Below are 21,460 nucleotides of genomic sequence, written 5' to 3'. Positions count from 1 at the left end.
TCAAAATGAAAGCATCATTTCATTGATATTAAGACTGAGGTCCTTTAGACTTGGAATATCTGGTGAGTTTGAAACAGAAGTCCTAAAGAGGTATCAGGTCTTTAACTGAGGGGAAATTGAGTTCTCAAACAAAAAGCAAATGTTGCTGCACTTCCAGCTTAGCTGAAGGTTCAAATGACTTTAAGTACATCTTAAATCATTGCTGCTGCAAACATTCCTTACAATTATAACTGTAGATTGAAATTTTAAGTTGAAATTTACAAACAATAAAACCTAGCAACAATCACTTGCTTACAAAACATGAATTTTAAACCAAGGTGTAGTGGTTTATTTGATTTCATGAGGACAGCCTGAGAAGGGCTGCTTTTCTAAGCACAGAAAGTTTGGTTTGCTAACTTAAGCAAGCAGCGCAGCAAAAAATGCGTTTGGTCATTGCCAAACTAAGCCCAGCTAGGTGAAAATCCAGTAAGGCTGACATTTCACTTAGGAACCAGCTGTACATTGATTAAACTGGTACTTAAGAGACTCCTCTCAGTCACCCAGGACTGGGTGATGCCCCAGTTCTTCAGGTGGTACTTGTGCATTTGCTGTAGCTGAACATAAAGCGCAGCCATTCCCGTCTCTGGTGCTGGAAGACCCTGGAAACGAACCCACATTATTTTCAAATAAACATCAGTTAAAATTGATCACCATCATCCTTCAGACTGAAGACATGTAAGGCTGACTCTGCGCTCTAATTTCCCCGTTAATCAAGACAGTGTCAGATAATTTAAACCACGGACAAAGTGAATGTTAAACAGTTTCTCCCTCTAGTATGTGTTTGCAATCTGTAACAGACGAGCTCGTTAGCATTGACTTAGAATGTTATGTAATGGCTGAGGTATTTGTAATAAAAACAGTCTATTTCTGTTAGCCTGTTCTTCATAGACATAAAAGCTGTCTTCATCTGATTTTTATTAGGACTTCATCTTCCTCTGCTCTCGACGCATTTTTTAAGACTCCTGTGCACTCCATTTTCATTTCACCAATACTCAGTATTATTTTCTCCCACGTCCTCACAAGAATTTCAGCTTTTATTTTCACACTGCATTCACCCATAAGCTTCTACCGAGTTTTCTAAAACCCAAACCCCAAAAAATAATGAGAGCATGAGGCTGAGCAAAGGAAAAATTTCCTACAGAAGACGAACTGGTTCTACCAGTAAAACACCACCAGCAGTGCTGTCATTACAAGCCCAACAACCATCCTCAGCTAGTGGGAAGCTGCTGCATTTTCACGTGGTGGAGCTTTTCCCCCCCAAACCCTCCACTACTGCAGGAGCCTCTGAAGAGAAGTGTTTTTCCTTCTCTCACATCCCCAGTCCAGCACACAAGGATTTACTCCTCTGCAGGAGCACTGTGCAAGGCTTGAACTCTTCTGCAAGATTTTGATCTCCTCATTTTATCCACCCCTTATATGGCATTCATGCTACCCTCTCTCCACTCTCACATCCCTGCCGTTCCTCAGCCTGGAAATCAGCCTGCAACAAAGCAATTCCCAGTCCTGCAGGACACCTGCCTGAAATTGGCCCCACAGAACAGAATCCTGCTCTGACTTCCATTCTTTCTCTTAATTGCCACCCAGCATTCATTCAGACAGCCCCAAACCCACAGGGCTTGGAATTGCATCATCCCTCCCTTGCTCACTGGGGCCTCTTTCACTTTCCCCAGGGACACAGGACCTATGGAAGGTGCATCCCATAAATCTATAGCACTGGACCAGGAGCCCAAGTTAAAACTGGAGACTGATGTAACATTCTGCTCTACAAAAAACCAGGGCTCCCATTATGGAAAGTCTAAATGAGAGCAAAGATTTTATAAACTGCTACTAAACTGCCAGACACAGAATATTTATATTACCAAGACTCACAGAAGCAACTGTATATTGAGTTATACATATTTCATGGGCTATTATCTACAAAAGCCAAGAACTTCATACAAGCAATGTATCCACCCAGCAAGGCAGAGCTTGAGGTGCCAGACAGAGCCCCAATCCTGGTCTCCAAGGAGTGGCCTAAGAGAGAATCAAGCCCTCACTTCAGTTTAAACGGTGACCTCTCAAGCCCACATCACCAAACCACCTTTCCACTGAACATTCATCCAGTTCACACAACTCCCAAAACTTTGAGATTCTTTATTCTCAAGAAAACGGTTGCAGAGTTGCTCCAAAGCACCCACAAAATTAATGCAGAAGCAAAATTCTCTAGACTATAGAATTAAAAAAACAAAAGCCCTGACAGCCACACGGAGCTCCCGGCAATCAGTATTTAAGGCCAATCCTTTTGTTTCTCATACATGGACAAATGAGATCATGTCCTGTTTCCTGCCCCTTCAAAAGCAGTTTCTTGTCTGAGCAGAGCTCTTTTTTAAGATAAGACACCTAGCAGGCCAGGTGCCTCATTGCACAGGAAATAAAACTATTGAAAATCACATCCCCGTTCCTTCTGTTGGAAATATACTTCCAGCAATACACCTATTTAACCCCAACAATCAGGGCAACAAGGAGGAACGGTCCTTCCTTGAACATACCGACTGCAAGACGTTCCACCAAAGAATATATTTACAGAACACCCACGTGAAACACCACAAGGAAGAAAACCCACCATGCTCCATTCAAGGCCCATCACCATGCTCTCGAGCATCTCCCTCAGGAAGAGGGCCCAAACTAGAAATTATCTTTTAGCGTCAAAATTTTCGATCCCTGCATCCCTGGATTATGCCCGCTGCAGACCAAAGTGCCTGAATTTCAGCCGTGTCATCTCAGCACGCTCCCACCATCCCTTAACACCCCAGCCCCAAAATCCTGGCCCCGGGAGCACAAACAATGCCTTCCTTCACTCAGTCCCGCACCAAACCACCCAAGAACTGCCTTTTACCGCAGGCGGAGACTGAAAGAACCCCGGATGCGAATTTCCGAGTCGGAAAAGCGAGGCGCCTCGCCTCCAGCACCCCCAGGACAAGGCTGCTGTCCCCCCGCGTTCCTGCAGAAGAATCACAGCCGCCAAGTGAGCGCGAACGCACGCAGGGCTCGGCGCGTTCCTCCAGGAACCCCCAGAGAGAGAACGGCAGGGAGAAGAAGAGAAGAGAGGAAGGAGGAGACCAAGAGCCCTTAAAAAAAAGGAGAAAAGCGGGAGGCAAAAAAGAGGGCGGGAGAAGGAAGCAGCACCCCCGCAGGAGCGGTCCCGGCACAGCCGCCTCTCCCGCCGGCCCCGGGCGCGGCCCGGGCTGAGCCCGCGCTCCGCCGCGGTGAAGCGGAGGAGCCCCGCCGCTTACCGGGCGCGCAGGGCGGCGCTCGGCTGCCCGCGGGTCCCGGTACCGGCGGGGCCGCTGCCTCTCCCGGCGCCGCCGCCTCGGCCGCTTGCACACAGGGGCCAAGATGGCGGGCGGCCAAGCCGGGCGCCAACGACGTCTGACGTCACCGCGCACAGCGCGAGCCGCCGACCCCGCCCCCGCGCCGCCGGTCACGTGACAGCCCCGTGCCGCAGTCGCGCGGGCTCCCGGGGACAGGTGCTCCCCCTGGCGGCGCGGGCCGGAGGGCGGGGCCGCGCGGACCCGGCCCCGTCCCGGGCCTGTTCTGGTCCTGTCCCGGTTCTGTCCCGGTCCTGTCCCGGCCCCATCCCCATTCTATCCTGGTTCCCATCCCGGTCCTATCCTGGTTCCCATCCCGGTCCTATCCCAGCCCTATCCCAATTCCCATCTTGGCCCCATCCCAGCCCCGTCCTGGTCCCATTCCAGTTCCCATCCCAGTCCTATCCCTGTTCCCATCCCAGGAATTCAGGATTCCCTGTAATCCTAAGACTGCTCGGGCAATGTCAGGGATGCCTGCTTGCTTGGATTTGTATGTATCATTAATCATTATATAGCAATATATTAGCATATATAATCTTTCTCACACACCTTATCTGTTGACATGTCTATCCATACAACGGATAGATTATACATATACAAGGGCAAGAGTCTCCCTCTGCCACAGCTCGGGATTCTCCTCACACACCCTGATAATAAACCATTAATAAAACCATCAGCAAAGAGCAGATCAGTGAGGTTTATTTGTGGCTCCCTCCTTCCTGTCCCAAAAGTCACCAGACAGAGATGTAGCTCTCGACAGTTCATGTTTCACAAAATCTCAAGGAGGTGTGGGTCTTGCCCAGATTTCAGGGAGCAGGGCGAGGAAGGCTGGCCTCATGCTCAGCAGTTCAGAATGGTCCAGGGTGAACTCTCTGTGTCACCCTTGGTGGAACACCAGCAGGAGGTGGCTGGACACACTCAGCCCCAGGCTGGTGCCAGCTCCAGCCCTCTGGCAGCACCTGGCACCGCATCTCTCCCACTCAGCCCAGGCTGGTGCCAGCTCCAGCCCTCTGGCAGCAACTGGCACAGCTTTGCACCATCCCTACATCACCTGGCACCGCATCTCTCCCGGTTCCTTCTACAGCCGGGGCCCTGCCCGAGGGCTCCAGCATTTGAAGAGCCAAGCTGCGGTGAGCGCTGCTGGCAGAGCCAGGAGGCACATCCAGCCCCAGCCCGAGGAGCCGCTGGAGCTGTCCCGCAGCAGCCGCGTCCTCAGGGGCTTCAGCGAGCGCTGCCACTGGGTGAGGACGGCAGCTCTGGCCCCGCTCCAGCTGCCCCGGCCCACCAGCCGGTACTGGTACGGGGAGCAGGGCCCAAAAAAGATGGCCAGGCCCAGCCGGGGGTCTGTCAGCAGCAACCTCAACACGCTGGGCTTGACGCCAGCGCACGCAGCGATTTTGTCCACGTAGCTGATGAAACTCATCTTCAGGTTCTCCCTCTCAGATGGATTCCTTCAGTGAGAAGGAAGAAATAAAAGTCAGGTGGCATCATCCTGTCTCAGTTCCCAGCTGCACGGGCAGCAAAGGCCTCGGCTCAGACATCAGGTGAGCCCCAGGCTCTGGGGCAGAGCTCTCTTAGCCCCAAACAAAGCCAAAGACACTGAAAGAGCCTCTGTGGGGCTGGTGCCAGCAGTTCCCCAGGGCAGGGGATATGCAGAAGCTTGTTTTGTCTCTGCTGCATAGTTGTGGCTTCAAAATCAGCTCTACCTTAACAGTAGCATCATTGTAATGCCACAAGTAGCTTGCTATGTCCTTCCCTGAGGTTCAGGGGTGTGGCTTTGGCTGATTTCAAGAAGTAGAGATGTAGAATTTCAGAGATAAGGATGCCAAGGGGACTGGGAAAATCTGGCAAATGCAGAAAGCTTCCCATGCTGGGAGGTACCTCCAGGATTTTTTTTGGCTTGAAACCTTATCTCCCTCATAGGAGGGTGGACGTGCTGATCTGCTTGAGGAAAGTTTGAGACAGCCTCAAGTTTTTTCCCCTTGCACCTCAGGCTTCCATATTTCTGTGTAAACAGAAATTTCCATATTTCTATGTAACAGAAATGTCCATATTTCTGTGTAACAGCACCGTGGCGCAGTCATTGGGGCTCATGGTCATAACTCCCGTGGCTCTGTTTTGTCCCAGCTTTTCTGCAGTGTCCCATAAGCCAGCCCTGCCCCGCTGGCAGACCCAACCCCGAGGTCCGTTCCTTGCTCCATCATCATCCATTCCACATCCTTGTGGACACATCTCCACCTCCTGTAAAATCCCAGTGCCAAGGAGGCAGGCTGTCAGCTCCCACACACACAGTGGCCTGGTGGGACACTCACCTTGACCTGCCAAAAAGTGACACAAACCATCCCCCACCCACACTGCCCCGCTCCACAGGGGTTCTGGATGGAATCTGGATGGAACCCAGCTCTCCCCACTGCCCGGATTTGGGAGGGAGAAGCCACGAGATGGCACCCTCAGTCTGGAGGAAACCAAACATTCATCTTGATGTGCTGGGAACAAGGACATGGCTTGGAGGCCTGGCAGAGGGGGATCTCCAGAGAACGGGAGAGAAAGGGAGGGAGGAAAGGAGATGGGAAGAGAGGGAAGGGGAGCTGCAGGCCCTGCTCTTGTCATAAACTGCTGCAGAGAAGCTTATGGTGTCTTGCTTCATAAAGGAGTCACGGGAGCATTTTCTCAGCTCACTGAGGGTGGTAAGGTAATAAATGCAGAGTTGGGTGTGCTGAGCAGGTCCCTCCCTTGTCTGCCATCGAGTCCCCCCCTTCCCTGAGTTTATCCTGGCACACAGAACCCATCTCATCCTGACTGCAGGAGCCTCACACACCTTTTAACTGGTGGCTTCCTCTTCGAAACCTCAGCCATCATCCTGCTGGGAGGAGGCAGCTTGTTCCAGCCTGACAACAGAGAAACCAGCGAGCTCCAGCAGCACCTTAAGAGGACATGTTCAGCCCCTTCCCACAGTCCCAGCACCTTTCCTGAGGTGTGGGATGCAGCTAGTGGACAGAGGCTACCCATGGAGCTGAAATATGCCCTAAGCTCTGTGGGCAGCAGGTCAGGCTGCCCCAAACCTCCCACTCAGAAGATCTCTCCCATCTCCTACCTGCAAAGACCCCTGTCACCCAGCGAGCCTGCATTTCTGACCCCACCATGATGGAGCCCGTCAGCTGGATCAGGCCAATGATGGCCAGCGTGGGCTTTTCCAGCTGGGGAGGGAAGATGCAGTTGTAGAGGGAACGGTTGTCGTCGATGGCGCTGCGAAGAGACTCCTCAAGGAAAGGGAAGGAAAAGTTGTAGCCCGTGGCAAAGAGCACCACGTCAATGTTTTCTTCGGTTGTCCCATCTTCAAAAACAGCAGAGCTTTCAGTGAACTCCTTCACGTTTGGCTTCAGCACCACAGTCCCAGAGAGGAGGCAGAATGGCAGCTCTTCATTGATAATCATCTTAAATTTGGAGCTTGCAGCGGGGAAAAGAGAGCAGCGGTGTTAGTATCTGGGAGGGACCTAAAATGACTTTTTTTATGGTCAGAACTCCAGTGGTTTGCTATTCCATAAGTATCCCCCAAAACTGAGAATTAAGCATTTCATATTATGAAGACTCCCTGAGCACCCAACAAAACAATCAGAAAAAAACACCTCTTGCTGGAAGCCAAGCCATAGTTTGTGTGGTTGAACCATGAATTGAACTTCTGAAACTTGATTCTCCTTGTGAGGGCTGATGGGAGAAGCCAGTCCAGGAGGGAGTTGAAGCGGGTGGTGCTGACCATGTCCAAGGGGAAGCCGTGGTGTGAGACCCGGCTGATGACCCACGTGTGGCTCCTGGTGCTGAGGAACACCTGGGGGGGAAGGCAGGGCTCAACCTCCTGCCCAGGCATCTCCGTGGTTTTGCCCTGAGTGGCAAATCCCATCTCCTGCACTTGAGCCGATACAGTTAACCCAAGGGAAGGAGAGGACTTCCAGATGAACCAAACAGCTTGGGTGGCTTTGATAAAGTTCCCACAGCTGCTCAGCTGCCAGTCCTCCAGCGGCCCAAACTCTCCAGGAGCTGCAAAGCTTCTTCAAATGCCCTCAGTGAGAAGTGGAATTTATTGAGGAACCTGGGGACAAAGCTCCCTAGGGTACCTTGAGCTGATGCCTCAGGTTTTTGCTTTTATATTTTTCAGATTCTGTGCTGCTTTAGTGTGTAAGTCTAGGCTTCCTATTATGGGATGGTGAGCTCTCTGCACAGAGTAGGGAGACAAAACAATTCCTTCTCCAGCTGAGGACCAAGGACAAATGATCCAAATCTCAGGCCCACAACAATAAACAACATGGACTGAAGAGAGAAAAACAAGAAGGATGGGACTTCATTGGCTAAGGCTGTAATTGGACAATTAACTCCAATATAAAAATGGACCAGAGCTTATAAAAGTGAAAGACCTCATGACTGGTTGTGCATTTTGTGGCCATTTTGGGTTGTGCTGGCCAAGGTGGATCTATTGACTCTTCTTAATAAATCTCTATTTTATTCTTTAGCTCTGTCTAGTCTCTGTTCTAGGTCAGCCCTCACAAGGCATCAGAGCCACTGGCTCTCAGAGGCCCTGTCTGGACCACCATGGAGTTGTACCTTGGCAGCCACATGGCTCAGCTCCACGGAGAGGTCACCGCCGGTGTTGCCGATGCCAACCACCAGGACGCGCTTCCCTTGGAAAGCCTGCATGTCTTTGTACTCCCAGCTGTGGAGGCACTGGCCTTTGAAGCGACTTTCAATGCCTAGGCAGAGAGCAGGGAACATCTCCTACTGCCAGATACATTTACTCACCCCAGCCTTATGCCCAGATCCTCTGCAGCCCCCAACTCTCCCTGCTCCCACCTCTGCGTGCAGCTGAGAAGCCCATGGAGGCCCTCTGTACTTCCTCAGCTCAGTCTTTGCAAATACTAAGAGAAAGCCTGGCTGCACCTTTACAAGGTGTTTTTCCCATTCCCTGCAATGCCCCCCACCATTTCCATGGGGTCAGGGTGCTGCCTGCTCCAGTGTGGGGGCTTCATGGAGCAGGCAGGCTCGCAGAGCAAAATCCAACCAGGGGACCCATGGGTGCTGGGGGAATCCCAATGCTGGGACAGGCCTTACCTGGGAAAGAAGCCAATGGCAAGTAGGGCTCCTGGTAGTGGCCAGTGCAAACCATGACAGCATCGAAGACATGGGACTCACGGACACCATGGGTCTCGGTGACCACCTCCCACTGGCCTGAGGCGCCGAAATCCGGGCACTTCCTCACACTGAGAACTGTTGTCTTGTACAGAAGCCCAACAGAACAGCAGTCAGGGACCATGGAGATGTGCCTGTGAAAGGCTGGGGCTGCTGGGAGCAGGCTGGCTCCCTTCCACTTCTGGAGCTGTTAAACCCCACCCTGCATTTCCCCTGGTGATGGCACTGGGGGCAAGCCTGTGTTAAACCAGCCTTAGTTAAAACCTGGGGCCTAAAGGCTGTGTTCAGGACTCAAAAGGCACGTAGTCCTTGCAGGCTGGCACCCGGCCTTGGCCCATCCCACCGCCAATCTGCAGCTAGCCATGGCCCTTCTCCCCGTGGGTCCCTGCTCACCTGGAGGCGTACGTGCCGCAGGAGGTCGAAGTGCCGGGCGTACATCCTGAGGTATTCCAGGACCAGGCTGTGGGGCAGGTAGTTGGGAAAATCCTCGGGGAAGGGGAAGTCGCTGAAGCAGGACATCTCCTTGGAGGTGTTGGTGATGACTGAGCGGTACACAGTGATCCTCCTGTTGTCTGTGGAGTCCTGTGTGAAGCCAGTGCTGATGTTTCCAGGCGTGCAGGGGAAGACTTTCTCCCCATCAAGTATATGAGTATTTTTCTTCCTCACATTTTGGTACAAGGAATAAGCCAGAACTAGCACCTGGAGACAATCGTTACTGCTCCCTCTATTGGATTAAGCTCTTTTCTGACCTAGAGATGGGGCAACTGAGAGGTGTTTAAAATCTTTTATTCCATTTTCAGTCTCATGTGAAGGGTGAGACAATACAGATGTTATAATTCACGCCATCAAAATCAGAAGCCAACTAATTCTTAATTAGAATACACTATAAGTGTTTCTTGGCCTATCAGTTTTTGCCACCCCATGCTGTAAATGCCTTAAAGCCAATAATCTAAAATTACCCTTCGTGGGTCCTACTACAGTGCATCTTTCACAGGTCTACTTCTCCAAAGTATCTAGTCTTATTTGCAAGGTTATCCTTTGAAACTTTTTTCTAGTTCCATTTCTCTCCCAACAATGTCTGTCCTATTCCATGGCATTTCTAAGTCAGCATTTCTTATCTCAAGGTTTGCATACAGATGCACACTGTGTGAGCCTTCTGCCAGGCTTTGAGAATTCTCTACAAATCCATTTCCCACATTTCCCCCTCTCTCTTGAACGTAACAAACTTCTTTGATGGCATTGTTTATAATTTGCCATGTACAGTGAAGTACACAAGGCACAATCACTAACACTGTCACTACAACAATCAATGCACGTAAACTTATTTTGCAAAACTCCATCCAATTCCCACGCCCTCCATTTCCATCTCCAACTTGGAGCTGGGAGGAGCCATCCTTGAGGGCGTGGCCACCCTTTCCTCTTTGCTGCAGTCCAAGAGCATCCAAGGAAGGGGACAAACCCGGGGACAAACGCAGAGGGCACTGACCGTGTAGCGCCAGATGCCGCCGATGTCCTCGCTGCTCTCGAAGCAGGTGGGCTCCAGCCCCTCATCCAGGCAGCACTTGACAGAGGCCAAGCCCCCAGCCCCAGCCCCGATCACGGCCACACGCCGGACCATGCTGGCCTGCAGCAGGTGACAGGCTGGTGTGACAGCAACTGGAAACACAACAGCCCAGGGATTAGCAGAAACGCCAGCTCCTTCTTCCCAACCCCGGCAAAACACCCCTGGTCTTCTCCAGCTGCAGGTGTCCATGAAGGAAAACTGTCCTGGGAGAAAGCCACGGCCAGCGTCCTGGGAGAAAGCCACTGCTCTGCTAGTGCAAGTGCCGTGCACAGATCCTGCTCATTTCCCTTCGTGCTGTGCCAAACCCACTCTGAGGGTCCAGGAATCTCCCTCCTCCATGGGGGGAAAAGGAGGCACTTTTAAACCTCGCTGTTCTGCCGCTTCAGTTTATTCTCTTTTCCAGCCTAAACCAAGGCATGCAAAGAAGTTGCAGCTATCTTCTTCTGCCTGATCATCCTGAAACCTTTGGGAGAAGCAACTCCAGCTAAGCTGGCTAGTTTTCACGCTTTCCTTTTTAACTTCCCATTAAAGAGCAATCTCTTGAAAACAAAAAGGGTTTAAAAAGAGGGAAAAAAGCAAAGCAATGCCTGACTGAGCAGCAGCACGGCACAGCCATTCAGAAGCTAGACAGCTCCGTGAAGGCAAGGCTGGGATTACAGGATATACAAAAGGTAAGAAACCCAGGAAACGCTGGGTATAAATGGGAGGAACTCAAAACCGGGGTGTGTAAACTGAGCTGCACCGAGCTTGACTGGAAAGCAAAGAAACTAGGAAAAAATGAACCCACGTGAACTTTGATTAGATAAGAAATACTGCTACTGCAGGGTCTGCAGAAAGAGTAATTTATAACTTTTTCTATCTGTTTTGTGTCAAAAAGTAAGTTAACATAAATAAAAACTGGAGGAAACTGAAGAAAGCCAGGGAAGAAATGAGGGAGGTGCAAAACAACTCCTTTGGCATTCACAAGCCTGGCCTGAGCCACTCCTTGATATGCAGGAACAGGGCAGGACATGCCCACAGCCATCTGCCTCGTTTCTGGAGCCTTCTTTGGCTTCAGGAAAGGGCAGGCAAGCTCAGGGTGCTCAAGCCACCCCACTTTTCCAGCGCTGCCTGCAGATGGCTTTACTCCAGAGGGTCCCTGCAACACCCCTCTCCCCACACCAGCAGCAAGGCAAAGCTAGCAGTGAATGCCAAAACCCTGGAGAGCTGTCTGCCCACTTTTAAACCCTGCCAAACCGACCCAAGAGAACTGAGGAGCAAACCTTGCCGGACAGCGCTGCGCCTTTGCCGCTCTGCCCTCCGAATTTCCCTTGAGTTTCTCTGGCTGTGGATTGGAAGGGAAGGCTGAAGTCCAGGTAGCTCGCCACAGCTCTTGCACCACTGACCTTTACACCTGCATTCCCCCGCCCTGTGGGCTTAAACGCACTGGAAGAAAGTTCTCAACCTGCCTGTGGCAGTGCCAGGTGAAAATTCAGAGATAATCCCAAGGGGAACACGCTTGCAAGGACTCCCACGCTGTAACTTGTCGCTGCTCCAGCCCAGGCAGCAGCGTGGGGCTGTCCTGATCCTTTTGTGGTGCCTCTGCTGGGCTCATGTTCTCTTGGCATCCCCAGGAGATCAGCAGAACGTGCTCCCTTGGCCAGCAGACGGCGTGGATGTGGGACATGGAGCACCTCCCATGTGCAGCTTCATTTTGGGGAGTCAGGGAGAGCCCTGAGAGCCCCAGCCTCGTGAGTTGCTCACAGCAATTGGCAGCACAGCCCTGGCTCAGACACGGGCTCTCCCCCCCCCAGCTCTTCCCATGCACACAAGGAAAGGACAGGGAGGCATCTGCAGCACGCTCCTGCCACAGTCACTGAGATTTTATTCATTTAAAGTGTCTCCATGCACAAAACAAAGCCTTAGGATTGTTCAGTGGTGGGGCACGCAGGGAAGCAAAGGCAGGTGTGCTCAGCCCCACAGGCTCATGTGTGACAAACCACCACAACTGGAAAGATGCACCCATTCAACCCCAACTGGGGTTTTGGGGTTGCAGTGTTTAGGTTTGGAGAAGGGGACAGCCTGGTTTGAAGAAGGGGACAGCCTGACCTGTGTACACAGCCCAGATAATTCCTGTGATAGATAATCACAGGAATATTTTCCCAAATAATTTTTGCTGCTGTGACACACCACTTTTGCTGGTCTTGTCCTCTCTGCATCCTGTCTCGTGTGATCCAGGCACAATCATGGCACCAATCCCTGCTCTGTTCCTGGCAGCAGGCAGGGGAGCAGAGGGGCAACAGACACTTGGGCAAGGCTGCCATCCGTGGCTGATGAGGCCTGCAAAGCTGGGCTTGGGGTTGAGCTGGAGCAGAGGGAGGTTCATGCTACAGGTTGCAGATTAAAGCTTGTTGCCATCTATTGAAATCCTTTTCCCCAGTCCCGTGGCACACTGAGGAGCTGTCTGCCCTGAGATAAAATCCCTCAGGACAAAAAAAACCCAACCCAAACAAACAATAAACAAACAAACACGCTCTGAAAGCTATAGGAAACCAAAAATCACAGCAGCCAGGAGCAGAAGGAATCCCACCACGGTCAGGAGAGACAGGAAAGAGCTGGAGGAGGCAGCAGGGACTCTTGTTCTTGTGGGCTTCAGGACACGGTCCCACTGGGTGAGGATGGCCTGCCGTGCCCCCTCCCAGCGCCCAGGACCCCCCAGCCGGTACTGGTAGGGGGAGCAGGGGCCGAAGAAGATGGTGAGGGCCAGCCAAGGGTCTGTGCAGAGCAGCCCCAGCACGCTGGGCTTGGCACCAATGAAGGAGGCCAGCGTGTCCAGGTAGACCAGCCACTCGGTTTTGAGGACTTCGTCAAAGGTCAGACCAAACCTGAATGAACCAGAGAAGAGAAAGAGGCAGGAGGAAGATTGGTATCAGCAGGGCTTAGAGGAACTGGGGTGGAGATCCTCTGCATCCTTGGAGTTATTGCATCTGGAATACAGCTGGGTTCTCTAGGGAAGGACTGGATGTAGGTGCAGTGGGAACCTGTGACACAAATCCTGGCCACCACACAGCTCCTGTAAAGTGATGCTGGCTCGAGTCAACCTTTCTCTTCCTCACTCACAAGTTGCACACGTTCCTCCCCTTCTCCTTGGTGAATCTTTGTTAGCAGACTTTGGCAAACCAGTTTGGAGTCTTTTTCAAAGCAAGCAAACAAAAAACCCCTCAAACCCAAATCCCTTTGTTTTTTGCAGAAAAGTCATGTGCAGCATGAGAAAGGTGGTACCCTTTAGTATCCCTCACGTTCATTTCCACCAAATATTGCAAGAATACACAGTGACTTGGAGAACTGCTTCCAGTTCACCTTCTCTGCAGAATTCACAGCTTATGTCCCACCTTCAGAGGTCTGCAAAAGTCCACATCCACTTAGCCTTGTATTGTATTCTGTGCAATTCTATACTTCACTCTCCTATAGCTTTTCTCCTATAGCTATTTAAGTGACCCATGGATTTATCTTTTTAGCCTTTTGCCTGCCTGTGAACCACACTCCAGTGTGCTCAGACACCTGCTCACAGTGAGTCAGGTCTCCATGCTGTGAGGTGAGACAATCTGTGTGTACACCTCGCTGGTTGTGGGTTGGCTTTTTTCCCCCCCAGCTGAATTACTTTGCATTTATTACCATTAATTTCTCTGCCATTTTATCTCTCAGTCCCTGGGGATCTTGGTGTTCTTCCCCAACTCCCAAGCAAGTTTTCACCTTGAGTACCCTGAATTAATTTCTTCCTGTCACCAACAGGCAAAATATCAGTGTTAAATCAAAGTTTACATTGGCTCTTTACAAGTGAGTAGAGGGGAAGCTGGATCCAGGAATCCTCTCCTCTCTTCTGCCATGTGTGCAGGGAACAGGCACAGAGTGCGAGCCCCAAAAACTCCAGAGGTTTTTCAATCCTCAAAAAAACCTTTGGGGCTCTGGGGAACGACTTACCATTGGATTTGGTTTTTCTTTCTCTCATTTACTTCCTTCTCCATGACAGCCTGGGGAGGCAACTGACACAAGCCTGGAAGAGAGAGGAGAGTGCCCTGCCGAGTTTAACTCCTGGGGGGGAAGTGTGAACTCATTCAGTGATGCAAAATGTGGGAATCCCTTCCCTGGGAGGGCAGGAAACTCTCATTGCTGGCAGTTTATTTGGCAGTGCTGCAGTCCTGCCCAAAGCCAGCCCTCCAGTATTCCAAATTCACCCACACCTCCTCCTGCTCTTACAGATGTGTGCTGTCAGGGCACAGGCAGGTGATGTGGGGTCAGATGCGGTGTGCAAGCCCCAGAGAGGATCACCCCAAAAAGAAACCCCACAGCTTCTCATCTCTGTGGAGTAGTCCTGACCTAGCCCTCCACGAGGTTATTCCTACTATTTTTATTAAAATCCCTAAACAAAACACCAGTAGGTTTCTTTCCTCATTCATGTTGCTGTAGCTTAGCTGAAATGAAATAACTTGGGAAGTCTGAGCCTTGGAAATGCTCCCTTGTCTGCTCTGAACTTCTTAGCTCTGGGATCTCCCTGGCTGGAGGGATAAACTGTGTCCAGTTTTGTCTGAGCTGCATTTTGGGGGGATAAGGAGGGCTCACATTTGCTCCCCTACCTTTGAAGACACGGCTCACCCAGCGTGCCTGCATCTCTGCCACGGGCATGATGGCTCCAAGGGGCTTAATCAGCCCAAGGACAGCCAGGGTGGGCTTCTGCAGGTGGGCTGGGAACACGTATTTGTAGAGGGATGCGTGCTTGTTTTCCACCCTGATGATGGATTCTTCCAGGAAGGGGAAGGAGATGTTGTAGCCCGTGCAGAAGACAACAATATCGATGGGCTCCTCCTCAGGGCAGTTGTGGAAAAGGACTGAGTTGTCCTTGAACTCCTTCACGCCCGGCTTGATGGTGATCCTGCCTGTCAGGATGTAGCTTGGGAGGTCGTCGTTCAGCACGGGCTCCCGCACCAGCCAGCTGTGGAGAGCCAGGGGCTCTGAGAGTGGGGCACCACAAACAAGCCTTGCTGGTCCCCTGCTCCTCCTCCCACCAGCTCACACCTCCCAGTGTCATTTTCTCTGAGCAAACAGCCTTGCCTCCCATCTCCAAAAAATGACACATGTCACCAATGTCACCCTGTCCCACAGTGTCAGTGATTCACGGACATCTCCTGCTGCTTTATTCACTTCACTCAGTTACTTTTCAAACCATCTCTTTCCAGAACTGACCTGTGATTTAAGCCTTCCTTCTCCTCTTTACCCAGAGGCCCTCACAAGGAAATCTCCTCTGGGTCTTCCTGGGCTTTTCCAGCATGCCCAATCTTTTACCACTTAAGGGAGCTGCAGCTTATTTTCTCCTCCCCACTGGAGATCACCCAGTCTGGGCATTGGTTGATGCTGGTTGCTGAACATCTTCCCCTGCCCATGCCATGGGATGGGGACCACCAAGAAGTACCTGTTCTCTGGCTGAAGGCCATAGTTTTCATGGTTGAACCACCGGTTTGCCTTATAATTAATCAACCACCATGAAAGGGGTCCGGGGAGGTTGGTTTTGATCAGGGTCATAAGGCGAGTGTTTAAAATCATATCCCATGGGTAGCCGTGCTCAAACACACGGCTGAGCAGCCAGGCTCCTCGAGTGGTGCTAATGGTCACCTGGAAGAGAAGAACCAATGGTTCAGGTGATGAATTTGCTGCTTTTCCTTTTTAAAGAAACTCAGAGGGGCACGGCGCAGACAGCCGTGAGATGGAAAAGCAGCAACAGCATCTTTAATTTCTCCTGGCTGCTGGTGATGGAGATGAAACAGGAGACAAGAAGAAAACCAGCTTGCTTTCAAGGTAGCTTTTTGACCAAAAAATTCAGGCTCAGAAAGACTGTTTGTACACCACGTCCCTGTGATGACAGCACACTGAGCTGCTGTCCCCAGTGTCCTCCTTCCCACACCCCTGGGGTGGCAGGGTGGTGGCACCTTTGCAGCGACACGACTGGCCTCCACGGCGATGTCCACTCCTGAGTTGCCCATGCCCACCACGAGGACACGCTTGCCCTGGAACACGTCAGGATGCTTGTACTGCCGGCTGTGGAAGTACTGCCCTCGAAACCTTTCGATGCCTTTGGGGGGAAAGAAACAGAGCTTTGAAGCACTCCAGCATTTGTGGAGTTTGTTGGGAGAACTGGTGTAAAAAAGCAATCCAGATGGCAAGAGCAAGGAAGCGCAATCTCTGGCCACCAGGGTCTCTGGGAGGTCCAGCCCTCCATCCCAGGCACACAGAATTAATTGATGCTTCCTCTCCAAAATGGGGTCTCAGAGACAAAGCTGCTGAAGCATGTGAAAGTATTGCTGTTGATGCCAGCAGGTTTGGAAAGCACAAGCAAGAAAAGAAAGGGGGGATTTTCCCCGAATAACCCCTAAATCTTCCCTCCCCAGCCCCTGAAGCAGGTATTCACAGGCAGCCCTGTACCATACCAGGAAAACACTGCAGGGGGAGGGATGGCTCCGAGAAATTGCCGTTGCAAACCATAACAGCATCAAAGACCTCTGATGTCTGCTTCCCCCCTGCCTCTGTGACCACATTCCACTGGCCCGTGGTGGCAAAGTCGGGGTGCTTACGGATGCTGACAACAGTGGTCTGAAACGTGGGAGTGAAGCAAAGTCACTGTCACCATCATATTTTCCGGAAAAATCCCTTCGCCAGGATTTTTTCTCCTGGGAAGCTGAGAAGCCTCAGAGAAAAAGGTAAACAATATTATCTCATTTGCTTCTCTTGTGTTTTGCAGCTTTGGAATGTGTTTGGAGATTGTTTATCCAACAGGTGATTGTTTGGTTGGTTTCATGCGAATTGTTTTGAATTAATAACCAATCATGGTCAGGCTGTGTCCAGGACTCTGGAGAGGAGTCACAGGTTTTCATTATCATTCTTTGTAGCCTTCTGTTCTGTATCCTTTCTCTATTCTTTAGTATAGTTTAGTATAACATTCCTAATATAATATAATATAATAATAATAAATTAGCCTTCTGCAGACACGGAGTCAGATTCATTCCTTCCTCCTCTGATGGGGGACCCTGAAAATACAAGTCACCAGGGGCACCCAGCGTGGGTGTGGAGCAGGGCAGTGCAGGGCACCCATCACTCACCCCAAACCTGATGTGCTCCCGCAGGCTGAAGTGCTCGGTGTAGCGCCGGAGGTAGTCCAGGAGCAGGGCGTTGGGCAGGAACACTGGGAAGTGCTCAGGGAAGGGGAAGTCAGAGAAGGCAGACATCTCCTTGGAGGTGTTGCTGATGACTGATGGATAAAGGCTTGGCCGGCCGGCCTCGATGTGCTCCTGCCACGGCACCCCGGGTGCATCAGCCCTGTGCCCGGGCTGGGGACTGTCCCCCCGCTGCCCTGGCCTCAGGGATGCAGCTCAGCACCCAGCAAGCCCCCACAGCCCTCCACACCCACTCGAGACACCCCCTAACCCTGCAAAGCTGCAGCTGTTGAGGGGAGGTGTGGATGGGCTTAGCAGCTGGTCTGCAGGCCAAACAACTGAGCTAACAGAAGAAGAAATTGATAAAATATGAGTTTATCCACAGCAAGGAAGAAAGCAAGGCTGTTAGCATGGAAACCAATAAAGTAGACACAAAAGGGGTATTTGCAGTTAGAGGATATGTGCCTTGGTGAGCAGCCTATGTGCCTTAATAATTTGTTGTAAACTCTTACCAAATAATTACTGACATTAATTGCTTTGTACCAATAGAATACAATATACAAATATTGTACAAAAATACAAAATACAATACAAATATTGCTTTGTCCAATGAATATAACTAGCTGGTTTGAAGTAATGACTTGGGATCCCGCTTTGTCAGGGGTATGAAACATAAGAACAACTTATAACGAAGAAGAAGCCGTTGCTGTCACTGCACAAGTGTGTGTGTGTGGTGTGTCCCCATGTCCGAGTGGCAGGGAGGAGGCCAGGCCCCCTGGCTCACCGTGTAGCGCCAGAGCCCCCCGATGTCCTGGCTCTGCTCGAAGCAGGTGGGCTCCAGCCCCTCGTCCAGGCAGCACTTGGTGGCTGCCAGCCCGCTGACCCCCGCGCCCACCACGGCCACTCTCATCCCTGCGGGCTCTGCTGGGCTCCCAGGCTGAGAGCAGGGCTGCAAGAAACCCCACGAAGATCATCACTCTCAGGGGGCATGCCCTCCATAGGGAATTTCTCTATGTGCTGCCCCCAAATGGCATTCCATTTCCCAGCATTCTGGGCTCTTCGTTCACAAGTTAGATTCAATGTCTTAATTAATGATTTTCTCTTTTTTCCCCCTTTGTTTTAAAAATCTCTCCACTTTTCCAGTGTGCTCCCTGGGCTGCTTTCAAACCCCTGGAGCTGCCCTGGAAAATGGCTTTGAAAGAATGTAGTTGAGCCACAATTCCCTGCCAGTTTTTATTTACAAGCTGGGTTTAAACTATCCTGCCTTATCAGACTAGCAAATATTTGTATTTTATCTTTGATATCTGCCCCTGCCTTTCTCAGAAAAAAAAAAAAATGCACTGGAACCATTCAGTTTGTGCCTCTCTGGCAGGGTCCTGTCCCTGGTGGCTGGCTTTGACATGGCCACTGGGGCTGACAGAGGGGCTGCAGGTGTGGCACCCCTGGGACTGAGGGTGATTTTGTGTCTCTTGCAGGGCTTGAAAGGCAACAGCCTCTGAGTTGACACCCAGCCCTACAAAACTCCCAGTGAGGACGATAGATCCTAATCCTTGGTAGTGCCAGGCAATAAAACAAGGGGTGAAGGCCAGGCCCCATGGCTTGGGCTGGACAATTCCAGAGCCAGGACCCCCATCCAGGTGCCCTGGGGGTGCTGCTGCAATCTGAGTTTAACCCCAGGGCTGGAGGGAGCATTCTGCTCAAGTGAGTGATTAATTCAGCATGGCAGGATGTCACTAGGGGTGGTACCAGTCCCTCTGGCCTGAGAAGGGCTTTCAGCTCCCACCAGACACAGGGGATGGTGTAATCATCAGGGGAAAAAAAAAACAAACCAAAGTCTCCAGTAAAAAAATGGGGTTGGACACAGGATTTTCTAAAACCCACCAAATTCTCCAGAACTATTTGAGCTTTCGGTCATAAAGCAACACCTAATGAATACTCTGCTTTCCCAGGCTGCAATAAAACCTGGACTTTTTCCTTTGTAGATCAAGAAAGCAGCAGCATGAGCTGCTCACTGTTAGCTGGTCTGGGGGAGGCTTTTTTTTTTTTTTTTTTTTTTTTTTTTTTTTTTTTTTTCCCCCGCATGGTGGGAACTAACTTATATCACAAACACCTCCCACCTACATTTTGCTATTTGACTCCCTTGAGGAGAGGCTATAAATAACACCCAAGAAATACCAATTCTGCCACCCTGCCACACTTTCCACACTAACCCTGCAAGCAGCCAAACTCAGAAGAGCCCAGGTGTGGCACAGGGAGGGAAGGAAAGGCTTCTCAGCCTTCTGGGAACACTTACCTCCAGCCCCAGCCAGCTGTGCTCTGTCACCTCCGCTGTGGGAAGGGAGGGTCCCTCTCGCTCGGGATTTATAGGCGAGACGTGGAGCTGGGCAGGGGCAGGGGGGCAAGCAGCCACCCCACTGCCAGAGCAGTTGCACAACTCGCTGTGGGAGGAGTGGCTGCAGTGTCCTGCTGTCCCTGGACAGCCCAGCTGTGGGTCCCTGAAGGGGTGGCAGGGAGTGGAGAGCTCCAGCTGTGCCAGCGGCACCCATGGCTCAGGGGGCAGCTCCAGCCGTGGGGTGTTTTCACTCGCCCCGTGGCTACTTGCCAAAAAGGGGCTGAAGCTGCAGACAAACAGCAGGGGTTTGTCAGGGCTTTGCACCCAAGGAACCTTTAGGACAGAGCTGGCTTGGTGGTCACTGCTCATCGGGCACATCAGCCACACCAACAGTGCCAGAGCTGGGCAGGAGGCTGGCACCTGAGAGAGCAGCAAATGGCCACAAAACCAGTGCACCAAGGTCCCAGGCACACAGACAGGGCAACTGTTGGCTGAAACATCAGTGCAGGACATAGAGCCCATCCAGGTATCTCCCAGGAGCAAATGATCATGGAAATGATAAGGGTGGCTTTGGATATTCAGATATTCAATATATTTAGGGGTGACTGGTGAGAAAGTATGAAATCCCTGCAAATGAATCCAGCTGGGCATGGAGAATGTAGAAGCCATGGAGAGACAGTTGATGGAGGACTGGGTCTTTGGAAAAACCAGTGTTTAGAAAAAGACAAAGGTATTTGTGCTGTGGGGGTGACAGCAAAACTCACAGAGTGAGTGCAGGGGACACAGTCAGAGCTGCCAGCCCCACTAAGGCCTCACCTTGTCACTGACAAAGACACTGCCAGGGCAATGGCCCCAGATTTGGTACCAGTTCTTTTACCAGCTTGAACGAGACAAGGAGTCCACAAGGGAGGAGGAGAAAAACCCATCCAATGGCTGCAGAACAGAGGGTGCTAAATAAAGTATCAAACAGAGGTGTCTGCTCTGGCCTGTATTTTGATTTGCAGAGGCTGAAGGGATGTGTTTACCAAAAACTGGACTCTTCCCTGGGTGCACAGGACCTTGCTCCTGCAAAAAATGCTCACCAGCACTCAGCAGAAAAGAGTCAGGAATCCACGAAGACAAATATTATGTTCTTTATCTGCTTCTGCTTTTTTTGAGTACCCCAGCAGGCCTTCAAGTGACTTGCACTTAGAGGGATACCGTGGCAGCATTCCAGGAGTGGTGTTAGTGCTTTTAGGAGGGCAGTTCAGGGAAGCTTTCTAAAAGAACAAGTTGTTTGTGGCAAAGATGAGCTGCTGGTACAGAAATGGGACCAGATGCTGCCAGTAAGGCTGGCCCTGGTTCTGGTGAGGAACCCAGTTCAGAGGTGCAGAGCTAGATGCAGTGAGTGATACCATGTGAGTATGGGGTAGAAATACCTCCGAAGCCTCAGTGATCTGCCTTAGGGCTGTGGTGTTCCCCTCCACAAGTAGCCCAGGCCAGGTGTGCAGAACAAAGTATTAGAGGAGATGGAGGTGAGATAGCAGGGAGGCAATTACTGGAATTGTGCACACACATGCAAAGCCCTTGTCAGAAAACACAGAGAAATTCTTGCTCCTTTACTCACCTCTGCTGGGCATGGCAGCCCTGGCACAGCTCAGGAGGAGCCAGGAGCAGCGAATATCCAGCAGTGGCTGAGGATGAGAACCAGGAATGGGATCCTCATGTGCCTGTCCACTGGTAAGCCCCTTGTCCCCTTGAGAAGCAAAGCTCTCCAGCACTGTGGCACAAGCCTGGCCTCTGTAATAGCCTTTTTTTATCCTCAAAGCAGGAGGAAGGA

At 51.3% G+C, this 21,460-nt stretch overlaps 3 protein-coding genes across 17 annotated transcripts in view; all 3 read right to left on the bottom strand.

Moving 5' to 3' along the window:
* The window catches only part of PRRC2C (proline rich coiled-coil 2C), a 67,793-nt gene extending 64,351 nt beyond the window's left edge, over window positions 1–3,442 (bottom strand). For 4 of the 13 annotated variants that reach the window (XM_041420162.1, XM_041420161.1, XM_041420160.1 and 1 more), the window contains exon 1: window positions 2,915–3,177. The gene's annotated coding sequence lies outside the window, so the exon portion shown is untranslated. Of the gene's footprint in view, window positions 1–2,914; window positions 3,182–3,311 lie in introns of those variants that run through there. The other 9 variants (XM_041420157.1, XM_041420168.1, XM_041420166.1 and 6 more) reach the window with 6 other exon arrangements.
* Window positions 3,443–4,464: 1,022 nt separating this feature from the next.
* LOC121344223 (dimethylaniline monooxygenase [N-oxide-forming] 4-like) lies at window positions 4,465–10,188 on the bottom strand. Its single transcript, XM_041419981.1, has 8 exons — window positions 10,051–10,188; window positions 8,958–9,146; window positions 8,487–8,649; window positions 7,983–8,128; window positions 7,013–7,212; window positions 6,481–6,833; window positions 6,205–6,274; window positions 4,465–4,837 (listed from the first exon to the last, which is right to left on the bottom strand). The coding sequence occupies exons 1-8, from the start codon at window positions 10,180–10,182 to the stop codon at window positions 4,465–4,467; spliced, it is 1,626 nt and encodes a 541-aa protein (XP_041275915.1). The 5' UTR covers window positions 10,183–10,188.
* A 1,829-nt stretch (window positions 10,189–12,017) lies between these two features.
* FMO1 (flavin containing dimethylaniline monoxygenase 1) lies at window positions 12,018–19,711 on the bottom strand. Of its 3 annotated transcripts, XM_041420055.1 has the most exons (9): window positions 19,603–19,711; window positions 18,094–18,258; window positions 17,256–17,444; window positions 16,587–16,749; window positions 16,089–16,231; window positions 15,575–15,774; window positions 14,742–15,097; window positions 14,089–14,161; window positions 12,018–12,992 (listed from the first exon to the last, which is right to left on the bottom strand). In XM_041420055.1, the coding sequence occupies exons 2-9, from the start codon at window positions 18,217–18,219 to the stop codon at window positions 12,650–12,652; spliced, it is 1,593 nt and encodes a 530-aa protein (XP_041275989.1). In that variant the 5' UTR covers window positions 18,220–18,258; window positions 19,603–19,711; the 3' UTR covers window positions 12,018–12,649. The 3 variants fall into 3 exon arrangements, with proteins under 3 accessions (XP_041275989.1, XP_041275990.1, XP_041275991.1); XM_041420056.1 differs by lacking the exon at window positions 19,603–19,711 and having other exon boundaries at window positions 17,256–17,404; window positions 18,094–18,193; XM_041420057.1 differs by lacking the exons at window positions 16,089–16,231; window positions 16,587–16,749.
* Window positions 19,712–21,460: the final 1,749 nt, after the last annotated feature.

The sequence above is a fragment of the Onychostruthus taczanowskii genome, unplaced genomic scaffold, assembly GCF_017590055.1.
Source record: "Onychostruthus taczanowskii isolate IOZ18803 unplaced genomic scaffold, ASM1759005v1 scaffold63, whole genome shotgun sequence".
Lineage (NCBI taxonomy): Eukaryota > Metazoa > Chordata > Aves > Passeriformes > Passeridae > Onychostruthus > Onychostruthus taczanowskii.
This window is presented reverse-complemented; position numbering and strand designations above follow the sequence as displayed.

Coding starts and splice junctions, on each gene's coding strand:
- LOC121344223 (XM_041419981.1), bottom strand. CDS start 10,182: ATGGTCCGGCGTGTGGCCGTGATCGGGGCTGGGGCTGGGGGCTTGGCC. Junction 9,147..10,050: donor GCGGCATCTGGCGCTACACG/GTCAGTGCCCTC, acceptor GGCTTCACACAG/GACTCCACAGACAACAGGAG. Junction 6,834..7,012: donor GGCTTGGCTTCCAGCAAGAG/GTGTTTTTTTCT, acceptor CCCCGCTGCAAG/CTCCAAATTTAAGATGATTA.
- FMO1 (XM_041420055.1), bottom strand. CDS start 18,219: ATGAGAGTGGCCGTGGTGGGCGCGGGGGTCAGCGGGCTGGCAGCCACC. Junction 16,750..17,255: donor GGGAGCACATCAGGTTTGGG/GTGAGTGATGGG, acceptor CCCACGTTTCAG/ACCACTGTTGTCAGCATCCG. Junction 15,775..16,088: donor CCAGTCGTGTCGCTGCAAAG/GTGCCACCACCC, acceptor CTTCTCTTCCAG/GTGACCATTAGCACCACTCG.